Raw genomic sequence first — 21,995 nt, forward strand, 5'->3', positions numbered from 1 at the left:
TGAAATGAGGAAACAAGCATTTCATGACAGAAGATGTGAGGATTTAAATTATGCCAGTACATTTACTACATAAATTTACATCCAAATCAAATTCTTTTCCTCGACTATTTCACTGACATATATCACAAAATTTCTAGCAAACGTAGTGAGAAACATTTTTTTATCTGGTCTGTGGACTAAACTCTAATTCTGTGGTTGTGTGCATATGCACCACTCTTCTCTTGTAACAGGTAAAAAGGTAAGATCACGATTACAAGAAAAAAAAATTCAAAAGTCAAAACTTAAATCCACATTGCCCCTGGCTCTGTACTTGCTTTCAGCTGTTACATCACTTCTTTGTACCTAACCTTTTATTTCTCTACCACTAAACCTACAAGATTTAACATTCCTTTTAAATAATTTTTCCTGTTTTTCTCTGATAAATCTTTCTGAGGTAGTAGGAAATCTTTCTAAGGTTGTAGGAAACTTCATTGTAGCAAAAGGGAGGCCTTGCACATTTTGCCCCCTGAACGTTTCCTTAGTTTTTCTTATGTAAAGTGCTTTAAATGATGTATTCCAAAAAGCTAAGAAAGAAACGTTAAGCAACTGAGGGGTGGACTGGAACATTTTGGCAGAATGACAAAAATTTTAAATTCCTATCAAACTTATGTCCCTATGTCTATGTGCTGGGTGAAGCAATCTTAACGAAGGGATTTCTGACCCTCGAACTTCCCTTCTGCTACACAAAGGGAAAGAAAAAATGTGATTATTTACATGCAGCAATCCCAATCTCGAAGCAGGAACCCACTGTGTCAGAAATCACATTTAGAAAGACACGAGACCAGAATGAAAAGGTCAGTAATACAGAGCATTTAAGAAACCCTACAGTGTAGAATTCACAGATCTGAGATTGCCTTCGTGGTAGCATGCAAAAGTAAGAATGTAACCCCCGGATGTGAAAATTAACTAAGGCAAGTGATATCCCTCTTTGAAGTGGTTTCCAGCAGCAGTTTAACACCACAGTGATTAGTACACCCAGAAGCCACAGTCCAGGAAGCTAAACACCTTCCCTATCACATGGGAAAGTAACAACCGTAATGAAGATATGAGTCCCTGAACTTTTGTGAGTATGAAGAAACCTTATTTCTTAAGTGTTATGCTATTGCTACCAGATATTTTTTTCCTCATGCAGATTAACCTTTTTGAAGGCTATTTAATCCCAATCGTTTATTTAAAAATAGAAGTTTCTGTGTTCTTCAGTATGTACATTTTTACAATCCACAAGCTAAGCCGTTTCCCCTGGCTGGCTTCCTTTACAAATCCCTTGCTGTGTGAAAACTTCAACATTCCTTCTCCCAACATTCCAATTCAGCCAAAGAATGAAAGACAAGACACAAAATTAAGGTGGTCTATTATATTATCTGCATATTTGTTAATTCAGTGTTTGTTTTGCATGCCAAAGTGTTTAGTGTCAGAGTCTGCCTTTAACAAAGCTGCCTGCCTCCAAGCAATGTTGATGAGCATCTTACAATGATTTTTATTACAAGTATTAAAAATGCGGTTCTCCAGTGCTCGACAACCTCAGAAACCATGTAAACACCTACATACAGCCTCCCTCTCTATCTTGGGGAAGCCCCATGCTTCCCCAAGATTTCAATCCTTTGATCCTGCTGACTCTAAAGTCCCAGTCCAGAGGCTCTCCAAACAAAGCCCCTGCACTACTGACCTTCCCCACCTTCCCACAACATTCCCACATTCCCAGTCCTAGACAACACAACACCAGCTCCAAAATACTGAAGACTCCTCTCCTCTAGTCCCACGTTTCCTCACAGAATAACGGCATGCCCTGCAATAGTCCAGATCACAACCCAGGATAAACCAAAGCAGACCTAGAAACCACTACATCATACAAGAGAGACATAATGCAGATGAGCTGCTTTGGGTACCAGCATCTGTGCAGACAGCAATTGCTGCAGGGCAGATACAGCTCAAGAAAAAGCTGGGAAGGAGTAGCAGCAGTAATGGATAGTCACAGGTCCAGCAAGGTTGGGCCATTCCTAGGATTAAAAACAGGCAAAGCTGGAACTTGAACCACATGAAGTTTGGCTTTCCACAACCTATAGCTGTAGCTCTTACACTTCTTTAAAAGTCATCTCTTTTCATCAGAGCAGTGGTGATGGCTTCAGCAAAATTCAGTTCTGGAAACAGGCAGCAGTGAATGGGGTCAAGAGAACACAGTAGTGACACATGACTCAAATCAAGAAACATAAGGATTAAAGCTACGTTACTATTACCTGTGTCCAAGGCGAGTTATACTGTATGTACATAAAGCAACTGTAACTTCAGGTGCAGTAACTACTGCAGAACATGTCCAAGTTGACATTGTTTAAGGAAATACTGCAAGGTTTTTTTATTATTAATCCTTTTGAATGTTCTTCCTTCCAGTTATACATTTGCTGTTATACTGAATACTAACTAATTTTAAAATTAGCTATTATAAATGAAACAGCAAGCAGCAAACTGGACTAGCACGCCACCCACCAACACACTACAGGAACGATAAGTAATGCTGCAGCATTAGTTAACATACCAGAAATGTTTATCCACAGGTGTGATACACGGCTCTCTCTTCCTTTTTTTTTACTATTCTTATTCTAGAAGTTTGTCACACAAAAAACATCACAGTATGAGAAAAATCCAAGATTCAGTTCTGTAGTATGCCAGCAGCAATACACCTGACAAACATTGTATAAGAAAAAACGTTTATACTGATTGCAATATTCACAGTATTGTATTACAACAGGTTTGGGGTTTTTTCTGGGGGAAGGGGTTCCCCCCTCTCTCTTTTTTGGTTACTGAATATTATCTTCTGCTTGTAACAAAACCCAACTCACTGCTGTAGAAAAAAGGCAGACAGTTATCTAGTCATGTAACAGGCACCGTAAGAGAGAGGAACCATGTTATTAAGCTGTTTGGACACATTTCAATGCCATACCAATTTCAGACTCACTGTATTCTCTATCCCCTTAAATGTATATATATTCCTTAGGTTCTTTTCTGAAAAGGCAAGGCTTGATTTATGTTTATTTAAAAATACTTTCTCTATTTCATTTGTTTTAATTATTTGTGCATATAGCCTCCCTTTACTAACCTAACAATCAGCAGAGAGACAGAATTCATCTTAAAACCTGATCTATTTGTCTATTGGTCTCACATTGACAAACCAAGAAATTTTCACAATTCTTTGCAGTAGTTGTATTTTCTTAAAACTCCAATTCTGCTGTTCCAGGAAAGTCTTTTATCTTCATGAAGAAGTTTCTAGCCATCATGACTTATGAATGAAGAGTGCGGGGGACAGAGGTTACTTATGCTACAAGTCTAATACAGAGAGAATTTTTTAAGCCACATGCATGAATTGCTGCTCAAACTTACTTTTGGTAACTGTTATATCCATTAATTTTAAGTTCAGCTGAAATCGAGACTCAAAACAATGCCATTAGACATATGCCATTGGTTTGTTAAATGAAGAAGAAAGGTTTATAAGTAGCCAAGGTAAGTTCAAACAAAACGAGCATGGTGTGTCATGACAGCTGTAAACATCCTCTTCTCCCCCCCCACCTCTTTTTTCTTTTGTGTGTGTCTGTATGGGTGGCAATCAGCTGTGTGAGACTGGCAGCTAACTAATTTGCTTCAACAATTACTTGTGAGCCAGAGTAAAACTTTTGGCTTGCTGCCACTTGGGGTGAAGGACAGCAGCAACCACATGGCAAGAAAGAACACCACAACAAAAACCTAACTGCTGAAGCAACCCTTCAGAGTATGCAGAGTGCTTCCCTGAAGCTGGTAACTCACAACTTGCCACGTAACCACTGCTTTCCTCTTCTGCTGTACGTGCAGAAGGGCAATGCACAGCAGTAGGAACACATGAGCAGAGAAAAGGGTCTCCTAAATTTTAGCCCTGCCTGTACCAGAGCAGTGGGATCTCATGATAATTTCCTTCATGATTTCTTCAGGAAGAATGAATTCTGTTAAGGAATTATTGATCTGGGCTCATCTCAGCTGTGGGATGCAACAGCACTTGCCAGATACAGAGCTCTCACAAGCATGTTGGCCATATTTCCAGCTTCACAAACTTGGCATCCCCTTCCAGCACAGGAATAGGAAGATTTACTCATGCAGGCTACAAGGAAGCTGGGGCAGACACCAGCCATGGAACCACCACACAGTTTTCACTTGGGCTTTTACTTTTTCTTCCTCAAGAGGGAAGAAGAAAAAAAAAACCCACCATGTTTTCCTGATACTACCCTCAATTGTAACATACACCATTTTGGTTAACTAACAACATAAAAGTATTCACAGTTTACAGGTCTCAATCAGACTAGTTAATGAACTTTTAGAGGCTGGTGTTTTGGTTTGTTTTTTTTTCCTTTTAAAAGGTACAAATTTCTTGAAACCACAAATTTTCTCCCTTTGTACCTAAAAAGAGAACAAGCAAAGCACAATTTAGGCAATATGTGACATGATATTACTTAACACAGTTTATGATTATTTAAAAACAATTTAATTTATTCCTTTTCCTGTACAGGTATCAAGGGCAAGAGCTCGTATCACTCTGTAATAAACCAAAACCAGTGGGTCTGCTACTGAAAGGGATGGGTGATTAGTGTCCACAAAAATAAAGGAAAGGCTGAGGTACTCACTCCCTTCCTTGCCTCAATATTCACCAACAAGCTCAGGCCTCTGTGCATAGAGATAACAGTTAACTAAGAGAGGAGACAGTGGTAGTGGAAGAAGATCAAGAGTGGGATCCCTTGTGAAATCTTGGCACATACAAGCTCACAGGACCAAGTGAGATGTATCAAAGGTGCTGACAGAGCTGTCTGAATTCACTGTGAAACCACTTCTGAAAGGTATGATTTCTGAAAGGTAGCTGACCCAGTGCAGGTCCCCAGCGACTGGGAAAACGCAGATCTTGCTCCTATATTCAAAAGAGGAAGAGCATGACTGAGGGAATTGCAGGCCAGTTGGTCTTCAACAGATGACCTTTGATAGGTGATTGAAAGGGGTCCTGCTGTGACAGCCACTGGCTCATGCAGTACTCTGGGATGAATCCATCGGGCCCCATGGACTTGTGAACATACAGCTGGTCCCATACAATTTCAGTGCTCAGAGAAGTAAAGTCACTGTGCCCACACTCATGGTCCTCTGACTCAGGAGACTGAGAAGCCCAAGGTCTGTTTAATATCGTTAGAGGTCTGAGACAAAAAACATACTGAATCACAGATTCACAGCAAGTTTGGAGTTGGAAGGGACCTAGAAAATCATCTAGTCCAACCCCCCTGCCAGAGCAGGATCACCTAGACTAGATCATACAGAATGCCTCTGCTTTTCTTCATCCCAATTAATCAGATGATTTCGACAAGTATGAGTCCAGTGTTTCCCTTACCCCTTCCTCTTGCCATTAACATACTTTAAAAAGCCTTTGTTATCTGACACAGCTTCAACTCTTATTGAGCTCTGGTCTTTCCTGTCTTCTCCCTGCTTGTACAAACTATGGCTCTGTAGTCTTCCTGCAAAGCCTGACCTGGCTTCAAGAGATCATGGAGCAGCTTTTTCCTCTCGAGCTCCATGAGGAGTTCCCTGTTCAGCCAAGCCAGCCTTTGCCCCACTGGCTTGACTTGTGACACAGCAGGATCACCTGCTCCTGTGTTTCTATAAGGTGATACTTAAAAGACCACAGGCACTCGTGCACTCCTAAGGCCTCAAAAGCAGATTCACAGACTCACTCCCTGAATAGCTTCAAGTCTGCTCTCTTGAAGTCACAGTTAAGAACTCTGCTGTCCTTTTTTCTCACCACAAATGATTTAGAACTCAATCATTTCATGATTACTGTGGCCACAACAGCCGCCTACCATCACATCCCTCATGAGTTCTGTAGTCACAAACAGCAAGCCTAGGAGGGATACCTTCCTTCTTGGCTGAGTACTTGTAGCAAGAATTTATCTCCTACAAACTTCAAGAACTTTCAAGACCCACTCATTTCAGCAGTATGATCTCTCCAATTGAAATCTCCCATAAGGACAAGGGCTAACAATTATGAAATTTCTCCTAAATACATACATAACAACTCACTGGTGTTTACATCCCAGCTGGCTCATCAGAAGTAACAGCCACTGCCACATCTCCTTTTTTTTCTGTCTCCCTGATCCTCACCCAGAGGCTCTAAACCACATAATCACTAACTGTAAGGGCTGTAAAATCAAACCTCTCCCTTATGTACAGTGCAACACCTTTCCAATTCACACTATTCCACACAATACTACAATGGATGAGTAATAAGCTCTTCAATAAACTGTTACTACACAGTGTAGTTATCCAATAATGTAAAAAGTAAAAATAACTCTGATAAGGCTAAAAAATTAAAACTCCCAACCATATATACTTTGCTCTTTTCCATCACCATAATCTTAGAGCCTTCTGATAAGTGACTCATTAGAAAGACATTATACAATGTTGTGTGTTACAGAAGTCTCCACAATACAACTCAACCTTCAACACAGCTTGGATAGTAAGTCCAAATACCAGCAGGAGACTTGCCACTGTTCCAAATAAACATAGCTGTGGTGGGTTTGGGGAGGATTTTAGATTGCTTTACAACATAGTTAAAACCAGTAAACAGCCACCTTGCTATGATTATGTGTAAAATGACCTACCTTACCCTGCAAATCTTAGCATATAGTAACTAATACAAATGTCCTCCCTCTGCTTGCAACTGAAAACTTGAGAAAACTCAGCGAAGTGTTATTACCAAGTTGCCTCATACACAAGTAACATTGTGTTGCATACAGCCTCATTTTAGCTAATAGCATTCTTGTGCAATAAACCATAATTTCATGATCAGAAGTGTATACCTGAACTGTCAAACCAAGAAAAAATTAGAACTTGACTATTATTCATCCCCCTACTGACTTGACATGTACCTCTCTCACAAGTAAACCGTACCTTCACTTCTCAGAAGCAATGATCTCCTTTTTCCTGTGAGGTTCAGAAAACCAGATCTTGCATAAACCCTTTACTTTTCCAGTACATTTTAGTTCTTAACGAATAATGTGCATGGCATCTGATGACATGCAGTTCCATGTGTATACAGACATAGTACTTGCTTTGCACTAAAACTAAATAACCTCAAGATTAGCTCTACTATCCAAACTGTGCTTAGTGTTTTAAGCTAATGACAGGTGCTACTTAGCTTTTAAACCTTCTGCACTTCAGCTCTTGTAAAGCAGGAGCTAATACAAAATTTTATCTAGGTTTATTATAGGCTTTAATACAGCTTTCAGAAGACACTTCTAGCAAAACTCTAAAATAATAATGAATACTTGTTTATGGTTTCAGCTGACTCTTCAACGTTTTTCAATTCCCTTGATTTTATGGTAAATACACTTTTAAAACGGCATCTTTTTAACACAGGTATCACTCCCAGCCCTAAGGCAACCTTGTTTTATACTTTAAGACTGCTAATCACGTACATATATAAGGACGTTTTATTGACCTATTTCTGTTCCAGCTCATTAAGCACAGCTGCTTGCAATGGTCAGGAAAAAAAGTAACTCAATACAACACACAAAAGAATGTGACTGACTAAAAACGGAGTGGGGTGCTCAGAACCCCCAGAGAAGCCTCTTCCAAGAGCTACAGAACAAGCAACAGTTTATATAAAGTTTCAGGAGAAAGTATGTAAACCAGCAACTGAAGTGGGCCATTCCATTCCAGTAAAGCCAATGCTAAAAAGCCAAACACTTATTTCCTGTGTTTTCACATCTAAAACTCCTCCTGTTCTCCACGAGAACTGCTTTGTCAATAACCAATTATTCTGAAATACAGTGAGGAAACATTTTCTGCTCCGATAAGGAATATTGGCTCTTTCCAGTACCAAATTCTGAAGGGTCTACACTGCAGTCGATTTTTAGACAAGATCACAAGGCAGCAAGAAGTGAAATAACTTAGCAAGCAATACATAGATATGAATATAAAACAGTTATAGCATAGGAAAGGTTTTGCAAATGAGAACAATTTAGATGGGTGTAGAAAAGACAGTTCAGCAAGAATAAAATGAAATTATTCTGAGGCACTGGTTTACCTATTTCCAGAAGATCTGCAACTGATTTCAAACTTTCATTCATGACCTTAACCATACCAATCCATGTTTTCTGTATCTTGAGATAAACAAGCGCTGACAGGATGAGGATGTTAATTTCCAGGAAGAGAAAATACCAGATGCGTGGTAAATTTCTGCCTAAGTGGACAAATACTTCCACAAAATCAAATCCAGAGTCTGAAAAGTCACAAAACAGACCTAGGATTGTCACGATAAAACAGTCTTTTACAAGCCAGCACTGAAATGCCATAGGGCCTGGGAAGCAGTTGTCCAAACCACCGTTTCATTGCAAAATGGATTTGCAACCTGCATTAGACATCAGTCCTTCTCATGCTCACCCTTTAGCATCTGTTAACTCCTTTTTGCTGCAAGTGCCACTCCAGGTGTAGCATTAATTGCCATCATTATGACCGCAGGGAAGTGCTTCAGCATTGCTAAGTGAAAGAGGCAGGGATCAGCCTCAAGCACCTGGCCACACAGGTGAACTGTCACCTCACCTCTTCCCCTGGCTCTGCTCAGAAGACATCAGTACTTCTCTCAGCTGCACTTGAAGCGATGGTGCATTGTACATACTGCTTCCAGAGGACACTGTACCCAGCACTGTAGTAGAGGTTTAGCTTCTTCCTAATATCCTCTAAAATCATCTCCCTACCAGCAGGCACCCTAGCAAGGTACAGGCATCTCTCACACTACATCTCACTGCAGAATACCCGCTCTCATTGTTATGCTGCACTTGCTGCCTGTGAAAAGCCTTCTTACTTTTCACAGAACCACAGAACGTTAGGAGTTGAAAGGGACCTCGAAGATCATCTAGTCCAACCCCTCTGCCAGAGCAGGATCACCTAGACTAGATCACACAGGAAAGCATCCAGGTGGGCTTTGAATGTCTCCAGAGAAGGAGACTCCACAATCTCTCTGGGCAAGAGAGGTTTTACGACCGCTTGAATTGCAGGGGAAGGGAGCTCTAAAATTCCACAGTGCCTTAGCATTACAAGAGCATCATATCTGGTCTAGAGAAGACTCAAGGGCAAACTCCACTGAGTAAGGATAGTCAGCCCCTTCTACAGGATTATGCAATGTAGACATGAGCCAGTCTACTTCACTCGGTACCAGAACCAGGAGTCAGTCCCTTGTCTGAAGGCCGGACACCACCTTCCAGCTCATCCCCGCCACACCGAGTCCTAAGGCTGCTGACTTCCCAGAGAAGATGAAATACGGGAGACAGAGATGGGGAAGCCAATGCAGAGGGGTTTTTTTTGTTCTAATCTCAAAGTGTCCTATGAGCTGTTTCAGAGTGATCCTTTTGTGTGTGGATCCAGAGGTGAAATACTACTTGCATTCAAGAACCAACAGTGCATGTTCACACACACATCAAAATTACATTGTGGGCAACAGTTCCTACAAAACCAGACATGATATAATGAACATCGGTAACTGATATGACAGAGCAACTCACTTTTTTGTCTCAGCCTAAACCACTTTCTGGAGATCTGAATGTCAGCTAGACAAATACAGTCACTTTAAGTGCCCCTGCCTGCACCCAGCAAAAAAAAAAAATTACTTCAGATTGACCTAAAATCCAAATCCTATCCCATATGCATAACTACTCCTTATCAAAAAGCATTTGCAATAAAATTTATAATCACAGTCTTCACTCTTTTTATGCTTCTTGTTCTCCCAGCTGCAAACATGACCTCCCAAAGGTTGCTGAAAGTCTAGATTGAGTCCTAAACAAAAAACAAACCCACAAACAAAACTCAAAACCAAAAACACTACAAACACCACCAAGCACCAAACCAAAACCAACCACAAAAATCCTGCTGAGAACTTGGAGACATATTTCCAGCACTTTCTTCCACTTCCTGAGGAACTGTTTGATTCTACAGCTCTAGCATATGTGATGTTTTTCAACAAGCCACAGAATTCAGGATTTTGGTGCAAACAGAAGTCTGACCTTTCAGATACAGATTTGCCAGACGTATCCCACCTGTGTGACCCATGAGGATATATTCTAGGCCACTCTAGGAAAACTCAAATGGTGCTAGATGCCTAGAAATAAGCAACCAAATTAAACCTTGTAAAGGCAGCTTTGATACCTATTTTCACAAGCAAACACCTTTACTACACACAAACACATTTCTAAATGCCACCAGAAACGGCTGTAAAACATTTTTCACTTCTTGCTTCAGAAGGTGATTTAATACAGAAGATCAGCAGGAAAATTGACATTTCATTAGACACTTCTAATCATACCTGAACCTTCTAGAATACTCATTTAATCCCCACTTTCCTGTCATCTCCAATTCTGAACAGATTTTACTGCTCGCAGTTACTTGTTTCGTGTACCTCTGAGATTAAAGCTGCTCAGAGCGAGAACTCAGACACGTGTACTGGGCTCCTTGAGGGATGGTGCTTTCTGGGCTGCCCACAGGAACACAGTTCCTGAAAAGAGTGAAAGGCAGCTGTACCACACCTCCTGCTTGTGATTCTGTGGGGGACCAGGCTGGAGCAGTCTGGGCCTGAGAGACTGAGAGACATTCTATGATTTATGACTGCACCCCATAGCAGGGACCCACGCTGGGGCAGCTGGTGCAGAGCTGAAGCCCCATACAAAAGGACTCACATTGGAGAAGTTTGGGGAGGACTGTCTCCCATGGGTGGGACCCCACAGCGCAGCAAGGGAAGGGTGTGAGGAATGTCACCCCCTGCTAAGAAGGAAAACAACTTGTGAGGAACTGACCAAAACCCCCATTCCCTGGTCCTCCCTGTGTCACAATGTGGGGGGAAGAAGGCAGCAAAATCATGACAAAAGTGAAGTCTGATAAGAAGGGAGGGGTGGTGGGAGGTGCTTTAAGATCTGGTCACGCTTCTCATTACCCGGCTCTGGTGTCACTGGGTGTGCAGTGCAGGGTAATAAATTAGAGAGTTTTCTTTCCTTTATTCTGTGCTGAGTCTGTTTTGTCCATGACACTGATTACGGGATGATCTCTCCCTGTCCTTATCTCGACTCCTGAGCCTCTCAATATATATTTTCTCCCCGTCCAGCTGGAAAGGGGAGCGATAGAGTGGCTTTGGTGGGCCTCTGGCCTCCAGCCAGGGTCAAACCACCACACTCTTATAATTAAAAAAAAATTACTTTTGCTTCAAGAACAGTAAATACAGAAAAAGAAAAAGCTATAAAATATTATAGGGGAAGGTAGGAAATCAGAGAGCAGGGCAGAAGAAAAATTTGTAAGGTACCATAGGTCTTTCCTTGGGAGGCAATGTTTCCTCCCTACACACAGTATGCAAGTTAATATATGGTCTCAAAATAAAGGACAATGGCAGAGAAAGTGTTGTTATGCTACACTACAGAACAAGAAAAACATCAATAACCTGATATCATTATCATTCATGCTGAAATTATTCACACAAATAATCAACACAAAAAAAATTTAAATCACTGGCAGGGCTTTGACTCAGACTTCACTTTCCAGACATCTTCATTTGCACAACACCTATCTAATCAGGCTTTCCAATTAAAGCATTTATCTTCTTTATAGTGAAGGAAATAATGAAATCTTTAGCTAAGCACAATGCAATGAAGACAAGGCATATTGTCAAGTGTACTGGTAACCTAAATATAGTACTTTGATTCGTAAACTGCACACTGCAGTACTGTGTTAATTTTAGGATTATCTGTGATGCTTAAAATTAGAGTCATTAAAAGCTGTATTTTGAAGTGAGTCCTTTAGGAATAAACATAGCATGCCTTCTATCAGCTTGCAGAATTAATGGAAAGCACACAGATTATCTCAAAAAAAACAAAGCAAGCAAGAGGCTCTTGGGATTTTCAAGCACCAGGGATGCTAATTCAGCTTCTGTTGCACTGAGAAGTAATGTTCTGCCAGGAAAGCCCTGACTCACGGTTAAGTAGTTAACTCGTTGTCTAAACATGAATGCACTTTACAGATATGTGCAGTTATGGAAAGGTATTTCCCACCCTACATCCCTGGCCATGGAAACATCTTCAGTTTAGTTTTGGGAAATCCACCGAGGATCTCTCAAGGCTGGAAACCAACCCCGAACCGAAGAAAGTAAGGCTTGCCACACGTGTGCTTCGCAGTATTGCTTGGTATCCAGTAAATGAAAAATAAAATAAAAGAAAAGAAGTTTAGCTGCCGAGACCAGCGCTAGGATGTGCTCCGTTTGCCGTCATGACCTCGCCTGCCCGGGCATCTCGGCGGGCTACAGCTGCGGGCAGGCACCCAGCCCGCAGAGGGAACGCGCCCAGCCACCGCTTGCGGCGGTGCGAATCCCCCCCGCCTCACGCAAGAGTAACTCCGCGCTCCGAGGCGCAGCTCGGTGCCTCTCCCTCTCCTCCACCGATGTACCTGTGCCTGCCCTGATGGCTCAAAGCAGGGTGACTCCCCACCGTCCCCCCAACCGAAGCTGCCTCGCTCCCCTCCGCGCCGCACGCCGTACGGGCACAAAAGGATTTTAGGATGCTGTCGGTGCTCCAGACCCCGCACCCGGAAAAGAGCTGTCTCTCCCGAGGAAGGAGCCTGACACCACGCACTACTTTCCCCTAAAAACGACCGCATCAACCCCCGATGCGGTTGCGGAGCCGCACCGGACCGGCCCGGCCCTCCCGCTCCCCTGCCCCGGGCAGGGGCTGCCGTGAGGTGCCCGGCGGAGCTGCGGCCCCACCGCCGGCACCACCCACTAATCGCCGCCAGCGGCACCAAATTCAAACCCGCCGTTCCCGCACCCAGCCAGGGGCAGCCCCCAGACCCCTCGCCCCTCCTTGCGTCTCCCTTACCTGCCCGCGGGGACTCCGGGATGCCTCTGAGAGGGCCCAGCTGCCGCAACTGGAAAACTTTCCGGACGCCCTCGCAGGTCGGCGGCGGCTCCGCGCCCCCCGAGGCGCCGGCCAGGATCAGGACGCCGAGGCTGAGGACGCCGAGGCTGAAGCTCTTCCCCCCCATGGCCCGCCGACTGCCGCAGGGACCGCGGCCGAGGCGCCCCCGAGCTGCTGCCGCCGCCGCCGAAGGAAAGGGGGGTGCGGGCGGGTTGGGCTGCCAGCGCCGCCCCCGTCGGGACCCTCCCCCGGCCCGGCCCTCTCCCCCGCCCGCTGCTTCCCCCCTCGCACGAAAAGGGTCGCCCGCCCCCCGGCGTCGGGAGGGCGCTGCCCACCGCTGGGGTTGCGGTGCCTTCACGCCGCCCCGTCGGGGATTGGGGGCGGGCACGGCCCGTTTGGGGAGGGGAGGAGACCCCACGTACTCGCGTGGTGGGGGGAGGTGGGAGGGGAGCAGGGAGGAGAAACCTGCAGGGAAAGGAGGCAATGCACCGCCGTGGAAGCCATAACCCCCCCAAAAACACCAAATACACCCCACGCACCCCCCAAAAAGGCTTGAAATACTTTCTAGCGCTTTTAGAAGCTACTCGCAGCTGCCGGTAAAGTGAACAGTTCAGCTCGGCTTCACAACGCCGAACTTTGCTTTCCTGACAGAAGCCTCCACGAATTCAGACACCTTCAAGATGTCTTCAGAAGTTTAAGCGTCCTTGGACAGCCGTGACAAGGGGCCTGTTCCCAAAACCCCCTCCTGCCTACCGGCATCAGCCTGCAGCACCTGTCAACCCAGCCAAGGAAGCAGCTGGGACTCACCAGGTTATCCTTCGTATAGCTTCCTTGATGCCAGAGTGCCCCCCACGCACAAATTTAAGTGCCACACCTTACCCCTGTCAGCTGGAGATTGTTCCTGGTCTGTTCTGAAGCTGCTGGTGGTCGTTCAGCCCTGTACAGCATCAATCTATCCCACCTTTCACTTTAAAAGAAAAAAATCCTTTACCTGTGGCAGTGATTTTAACACAAGACTGCAAAACCAGTTCCGAGTGTGAATTATTCTGTGCCTCCATTTGAATACAGGTAGAAAATTGACACCTAAGTTATTAAAACCTGCACTAGAAACAAGCCATTGCACTGATGAGCAAAGCAATAAAAGAAGGGCACTTACATTAACATTACCCAGTCTACCGAGCGACAGTGTGCAAGAAGAGGAGAGGAACAGTGTGTCATCCATTCTCCTGGACTTGGCAACATCCTTCTGTCAGCAAGGTCCAACATACATTACATGAAACAGCCCATGGTATAATATTTTTTCCTACTGTTCTTACACTGTTGATACATAAAGAGCGAGCGCAGAACGCAGGCTACATCCTTCTTCATAAAGCAAGCTACAGCAAAAGACATTTTAGGCTATTCATGAGGAAAAAGAGGAGAAAACAGAACAGGGAGCCCTGCTGCAAATGAAAATATTTGGTTTAGATGGAAAAATGAAGTAATAAAAAATGCAATACCTTGCAGGGAAGCTGGCAGCAGGCAGCAACCCCCTTGTCAGTCAGTAAAACACACTTTCTTCAACAGAACGCTCATTTTTAAATACTGAGAAGTATCACTGGGGAAGACAGCCTGAATACAGGAGCCAGAGAACACAGGATCTTGTTCAGCAACTTGGAAGATGGTAGGGGATGTTCTGGGAATCATAAAACGCCAATGTCAACATCACAGAATCATCATAGGGGTTGAAAGGGACCTCAAGAGATCGAGTCCAACCCCCAGCATCTGTGACAAGAAACAAACACTCACAATAAACACATGGAAATAAAGTATTAGAAGACAAATTCTTGAAGACTAAGAAATACAGGCAAGGATTCCTAATAAAATAAAATAAAAGTTTCTCATTTTTCTCACAGCTCTACAGAAATTTGCCAACAGCAACAGATGATGTTGGGAAAACTCTAAAACCCCGTGGTTCACTGTAATGTAAAACAGCTCTTCCTCCCATTATCGACTTGCAGCAAAATCAGAGAGACCTCCACCATCCATTTCTACACACTAAGGGGAAAAGAGAGCTTCTTGCTAAGGAATTGGACATACACACTTGAACTAGCTCTTTCAAGATAAGGAATATTCCAGTTCAGCCCAAAAGGGGTGGGCTGTGTTCTTTTTCTTTCTTGGGGAACATGGGGAGTTGGTTTTGTTGTTTTGGTGTTTTTTTGTTTGGTTTGGGTTTTTTTTAAATAAATTTAGCACAGATGCTGTGAAAGAAATAACAAACTTTGGCTTAAACATGAGATTGAATTTAATTTTCTTGCAGGTTTTCTGCTTTGAAGCTTCCCTGACTTTAGTGTTAAAATATTTATTTTAGCTAACAACTTTGATGAATCAAATATTCTGGAAAAGGTTTTGGCATATTTGCAACCATATGCAGCAGAAAAAGACTTCCTTATTTTTACACAAGAAAAAAAAAAGTATATTAACTTGATGAGAGAACATTAACAGTGGCTACAGATTTGTCTTTTTTCTTGGCTACAGCCTTAACAGGTGCATTTGGTGGGTCCTCAAGGATGTCTAGCTGTCAGCTTGAGAGGACTAAAGAACACCACTTCCACAAAGTCCCCCTCTGCTTCTTTTTCTCAATCATCACAAACAATACTAATTCATTATCTGAAATGCTGGTGCAAAGCCAGAGGAGGTCACACCTTCACCTTATCCCTCTGAATCACATCAAGTTAAAATTAAGCTTTCTATTAGTTTTGGCATACAGCACTAAGTTCCCTGCTCATGTGCATAGATGACATTCTCCTTTGGACTATCATCTTGTACCTGCTGAAAACGCTTTTATGTGGCTGTGCCATCTTCCCTGCCTGCATTCTTTCAGAGGGCTACTACAAAATAGAACCCTTTCTGTGGTCACTTTGACCACAACCACTCATCTCACATTCTTTGTTGCGTCAAACACAAGTTGCCTGGCTTTGACTGCATATCCTTTTACTGTTCCCTGCTCAGGGTGCAAAGGGGAGTTTCCACCTACAGCACCTGCCTCCATCTCCAGCTTCTGAAACGATCAAATAATTTCATGCTATCCTCCTATTTTGTCTGAGGTATTTGAAAGTAGTCAAAACATCCTTTAGGCTGCCTCATTCTTCAAGGCTTTCTTTACTAGGAGGCTTTCAACTATTACTTTTATACATATCACAGCAATTAAGGAAGCCTTTAATTAAGAACATGGACTGCTGCGTTGACTAGTATGTTTACATCAGTGGCAATTTCCACCCACCTATCTTAGGTCTAATACATGCTTTTGGTTCTGATACTATCCTTTTGCTTTCCATAAAGCTTTGAACAGAGCAGGCATCCTGGCACTCAAATGGAGCAACAGCACGGGGGAAAGAACCCAAACCAGCAGCAAGCAAACCTCTATCGTCTTCTTCAGTTATACAAAACTACTTCCTGCTTACTATGGTAAGTAAAAGTAAACGCCCCCTTGCTTTAGGTTGAGATAATTAAAGATAGTAAGCTAGGGTTAATAGCCGCACGTTTGTACCCACAGTGCTATGGCACGCTGTCATCAGTGACCCCAGAAACCCACCTCGAGGCCAGTAAAACTTCACACGGGACTCAACTCATCTAAGAGTCCACTGACTGTAACACTGAAAGAGCTGATACCTGCTGGTATTACAACTGTTCTACCTGACTTGGAGACAAATTCCTAAAGAATTTAGGAATTTTCTTTTCTCCCTTAAAAAAAAAAATACTAATTTTAACGGAAAATCTCTCTGAAGTCCTAATGACACAAACCCCCCAGTATTTTGTTTCACGCTTGCCATCACGCAGAGCTGTCAGCCGAGCCCGCAGGCAGGGGCAGGAGAGGGGGAGAGGAAGGATGCTGCGGAATCGCCCGCAGGCCGCCAAGGAGCACCCCGCGCGGCGCCAGCTCCCGCGCCGGGCGCGGCACAGCCGCTCCTCTACCGTCCCTCCTTCAGCAGCTGCCCGCCCCCCCTCCCAGGCCCCTTGCGCCCCGGTGCCCTGCCTCCGGGCAACTCCCCGCTCCCCCCGTGCTCTTCCTCTTCCCGGTGAGCTCCGGCAGCCCAAACACGCCGCCTGCCGACCCTGCCCGCGCCGCCACCCGCGGCTCCCGCGCTGCGCAAGCGGGGGCGCCCCGCGGGAAACACAGCGAGTGGCCCCGGCCAGCCCTCGCCCGGCAAGCGTCCCCTCGGGCCGTTCCCTCCCCTGCCTGTCCCCAGCTGTACTGCCGAGAGCTCTCCGCTTCTGCCTCTTAAAAGAGGAAAGGCGCTCAAAATCTGGAGGTGGCACCCTGCCTGTGAAGGGCGAGGTTCGGCTCTTGACGCTAAGCCTGGGTTCAGGCATTCCCTTCAGAGAACAGTGTCCAGAGCACAACTGCACCTGTGTTTCCACAGAGGCTTCATCTATCTAACAACTTACACCTCGAGCATAGCAGCCAGCCACCTACTTTGGAGTAAGTCAAAAAGTCTCCATTTCCACAGACTTCCTCAGACACCCTGGTGTGAACATTCTTAATCTCACGTTGTCTCTGCCTTTATATCACTCCTCTCCCTTGCAGGATAGCTGTCAACTTGGGCCTGCACCATTAGGATGTTATCTGGAAGAACACCTAATGCCCAGGAGAGGAAACCACAGCAAAACCATCCAGCAACCTTCTACAAACTACAAGCATCTAACACAAAGAAAGAATCCATCGGGTGACCAAAGCACAGCTCTGCAAGCTGGTCCTGCCATGAAATAAATCTGCACTCAGTATCACTCTAGCAGCAGCATCATTTAAAAAAGCCAGATGTCTGTAGATACTTAAATACTCTTCTTCAAAACATCAACTAGAGGTTACAAGGAGGTACCTCTTCTTTCCCCTGTATGCCACAGAGGGACAATTGTTCACATTTTATAAACTCAAATCACAGTTTAATTCACATCTCTAGGCAGGATGACTTTCCCTTACTTTGTCCCAGATGTTCACAGCATCTTTACGTCATCAGGACAACGGTGGCCCAGGAGACCCTGCACTCGGTAACTGTGAGTCCAACACCAGGACCAGGCATCACTTTGGTAAGTGAGCAGGTAAGTGAATACACACGGGTACTGGTGCGTGTGTGGTAGCTGAGCACCCCCCTCCTCTCCCCCGGCGGGGTGGGGAGGTGGGACGGAGGGACGGACAGAAGCCCCCGGGGGCGGGATAAGGGCAGTTCGCTGGCACAGCGAGGGGAACAGCAGAGCGCGGGACAAAGCGCACACGCGGCGGTAACGCGGAGCACTTACCGACACGTCCGCCCCGCCGCCCGGCCGCCCTGGGACTGCCCCGGGGCCGCGTCCCTCCCCGAGCAGCCCCTTTTGCGGGGGCGTGACGTCACGTGGTGTGTAAACAAGCCCCGGCAACTCGGCTCACCTGTGCTGGGTGCCTGGGGCCGGGCCAGAGGGACCAGGGCAACGTGTTGTCACAACTTCTGTCACTATTCCCCGTGCCCCTGCAACCTGGGAAGCTTTTACTGCACCTCTGTGGCTGATACCCAGCTTGGCAGGGTGTGTTCATAGGTAAAACACATTAAAAGCTATTCCCAGGAGGTATAAACCACGTGACTTGCACCTAGAAAGAACATACTTGATGCTTCAGCAACTGGATGAAAGTGCTTGTAGCCTAACACGTCTAGGGTGTCTTCCCCAACCCTCCCCTCAAGCAGGTGGAGGAGACACAAAAAAACAAAGAGATGCAACTCCACCCCCCTCCAAAAGAAAAAAAACAAACCCAGAAAAACCCAAAGGAAGGAATCTTTATTGATTCACTAAGTTCAGAACGACTGTAAATCTCAGAAATGTCTCAGCTGTGCCTTGAAATTATATGCGTAAATCTCGACTACACAAGCTGCGTGGTAAGTAACAATCTGGACTCTCATTCTACTTTGAACAACAGTAAACAAGTGAGAAAGCGTGCCTCTCAGGACAGCCCATCACGACGATAAAACCCAAGTTACAGTCCTCTTCAGGACTCCAGCCTATACCTTACATCAGCATGACACTTCTACTAGTCGTGTATAGCCCTGCAAACTGATACTCAACACTAAAAGGTGTCTATATTATTACTTCCTTGGTGTCCCTGCAGCCCTGAACAGCAGTTTGAAAACACTGTGTTTGTCCACAGTGTTATTTCAGTCCTCACAGAAAAAAAAAATTACCCAGAGAGGTACAACCCCTGCTGGCACATTTTCCTTCAGCTCATGTTTTTCAGTGTGGTTTATTGTTCACAGCACAGACCTGAAAATGATCCTGCCGCAGCTCCTAAATTTAACTCTCCGCCAAGTTCCGCCCTTGGGGATCAACTTTGTTGCTTCCTAACTTTCCTTCACCCAGCCCTAGTTCCCCAGCCACACAGCGTAACCCGGGCTGTTGGAGGTGCGTGTTTCACTGGCACTAAACCCAGAATTCAGCCATTTAAATATCAGGGCAAAAATCGGCGCTCCTAGAAGCCAAGGAGAGGCTTAAGCTCCCACCAGCCACGACTCCCAGGCGCTTATTTTCAGATGGTTGGTAACTACACGCCGCCGGTACTGAGCAGGTGATCTACTTCACCGTTAGTCTGACGACTCAGGTGGGAGCTAAGCGAAAGAATGCCTTCCAAATCTGGAGTTGAGACCAGAAGGCAGCCAGGTTTGCTCACACCTTACGTAAACGAGCCCGTCCTGGTCCAGCGCCGGGCAGCGGCTGAGCTCCGCGCATCCCTCTCACTCTTCTCTCCCCGAGGAAGGCAAACGGACCGCGCCCCGCGGGTCGGGGTGAGGGCAGATACCGACACGGCACCACGAGAGGGGAGCGGCAACAGCAGCAGAGCCCCGGGCAGAACACGCACACTCAGGGATGGCACAGCGCGCTGCAACCGCCGCCCAGCCGGCCCGCCGCCTGCCCGCCCCGCGACTGCTCCGCCGCCGCGCCCTCCAGCCCCTTTTATGGGGCCGCGGCGTCACGTGGTGCGGAAGCAGCCCCGGCCCACTCGCCTCACCTGTGGCGGGTGCCTGGGGGAGGCGGCCTGGGCCTGGCCGGCAGCGGGACAGGGCCGCAACGCAAACGATGGCGGGCACACGCCTCGCTGTAACGCTACCTGCACGCCCCGGCTGCCAGTGACCTGCTTGACACAAATTCAGGCTTTCCACCCCTCTCCCCAGTGGAAATCTGAGGTTTTCACGCATTTTTAAACCGATGGGACTACAGGGTGAAGCCTGAGGCTACCCCAATGTGCTCTGCAGCTGGTTACAGCTGGGGGGAGCAGAGCCTCAGCCTACCAAGCCGGGGTACAGGGAGTACTGGGCTTCAACCTGTTTCCACAGATGGTCAAGTATTTGATGCCGAGCTGCTGGCACTGACCGCCTCCAGCATTAGGAATCACAGAATCATTTAGGTTGGAAAAGACTCTTAAGATCGTGAAGTCCAAGTGTTACAACGCTGCCAAGTCCACTGCTAAACCATTCCCTTAAGTGCCACATCCAGGCATCTTCTAAATGCCCCCAGGGATGGTGACTCAACCACTTCCCTGGGCAGCCTGTTCCAGACAACCCTTTCAGTGAAGGAATTTTTCCTGATAATCAGTCTAAACCTCCCCTGGTGCAACTTGAGACAAGATAGAGCCATAACTTCCTCTTGAAAAGCTCCCTAACTACATCAAATGTTCTTTTTATAGATTATTCCATATTTAGCAAGATGCAATTTCCAGCAGTACACAAAACCTTTATGAACTTGGTAATGAAATTCACAATACGAAAAGTCAATACCCAACCTTATATTTAATTAAAAGAAATAAAAATCCCACTGTGTAATGATGCTAATGCCTGTCTGCCCATAACATCTTGTTAATGGGTATTTCTCTGGTGTTGTAGGTATGTTATCAAAAAACCCCAGCCCAATTACAGAAGAAGCTTCAACTGGAAATTAGATTACTTTGGATACCAAAGTCAAGCACCACACAAGAAGGTTTCACGAATTCTGCTGCCCCTGAACTACTTGGGAAGCTGTACTTCAAGTTTACTTCCCACTTTGTACTACACAGATAAATGAAACTAATAGATGGAAATGGCCCTGTGTCCTAAAAAAACCCCAACCCCAGACAGTAAGGTGTTTAAGGACATATTTAGAAAACACCAATTTTCATATCACAGCTTACTGCCACCCAAAGAAACTACATTTGTTCTCACATAAGAACAAAAGCTTTTACAGACTGGAACCAAAGTGCTCCCCAGTAACGAGCTGACTAGTCTTCGCTCAAGGTACATCCTAGACTGGGATTTCTGAATCATGCATTTTTCTCATCTCGCCAACAGCTTTCACGTACATTTAATGGAAACTCTGTATTACATGGGAGTGACTTAGAAGTCCACTGTAGGAAAAAGAATTAGACATTGCAGCATATAGTTTGAGACGTTAGCTTGCTGTTAACCACTGACTGTTCCAGTCCATTGTAAGCACAATGTAAGTACCCACATTTAAGATTAGTACTGCAATCTGTTGACCCTGGCTGGAGGCCCAGTGCCCACCAAAGCTGCTCTATCACTCCCCTCCACAGCAGGACAGGGGAGAAAATATGTAGCAAAAGGCTCATGGGTCAAGATAAGGATGCAGAGACATCACTCACTGGTTACTGTCACAGGCAAATCAGGCAACACTTGGGAAAAAATAAATTATTATCCATAAAATCACCCTACAGTGAAAAATAAAAACAAATCTTAAAACACCTTCCTGTGACCATTCCCTCCTTCTCAAGCTCAATTTCACTCCTGATTTTCTTCCTTCCCCTCAACAGCACAGGAGAACAGGGAATGGGGGTTGCAGTCAGTTCATTACACATCTCGGCCACTCCTTCCTCCTCGGTGGGGGGGACTCCACACACACTTAGCCTGCTCCAGCATGGGGTCCCTTCCCCAGGAGACCATCCTCCATCCACTTCTCTAATGTGAGTTCTTCCCACAGGCTGAAGTTCTCTACAAAGTGCTACAGAGTGAGCCCCTTCCATGGGGTCAC

General features: G+C 45.4%; 1 protein-coding gene across 1 annotated transcript in view; it reads right to left on the bottom strand.

The window, feature by feature from the left end:
* The window catches only part of GPC5 (glypican 5), a gene marked incomplete at both ends in the record, with an annotated part of 701,455 nt that extends 688,351 nt beyond the window's left edge, over nt 1-13,104 (bottom strand). Inside the window, one exon of the mRNA XM_084261927.1 lies at nt 12,939-13,104. Coding sequence (XP_084118053.1) covers nt 12,939-13,104 — 166 coding nt within the window. The remainder of the gene's footprint in view (nt 1-12,938) is intronic.
* Between the last annotated feature and the right edge of the window lie 8,891 nt (nt 13,105-21,995).

Source organism: Gallinula chloropus (genome assembly GCF_964237585.1).
Source record: "Gallinula chloropus genome assembly, chromosome: 1".
NCBI lineage: Eukaryota > Metazoa > Chordata > Aves > Gruiformes > Rallidae > Gallinula > Gallinula chloropus.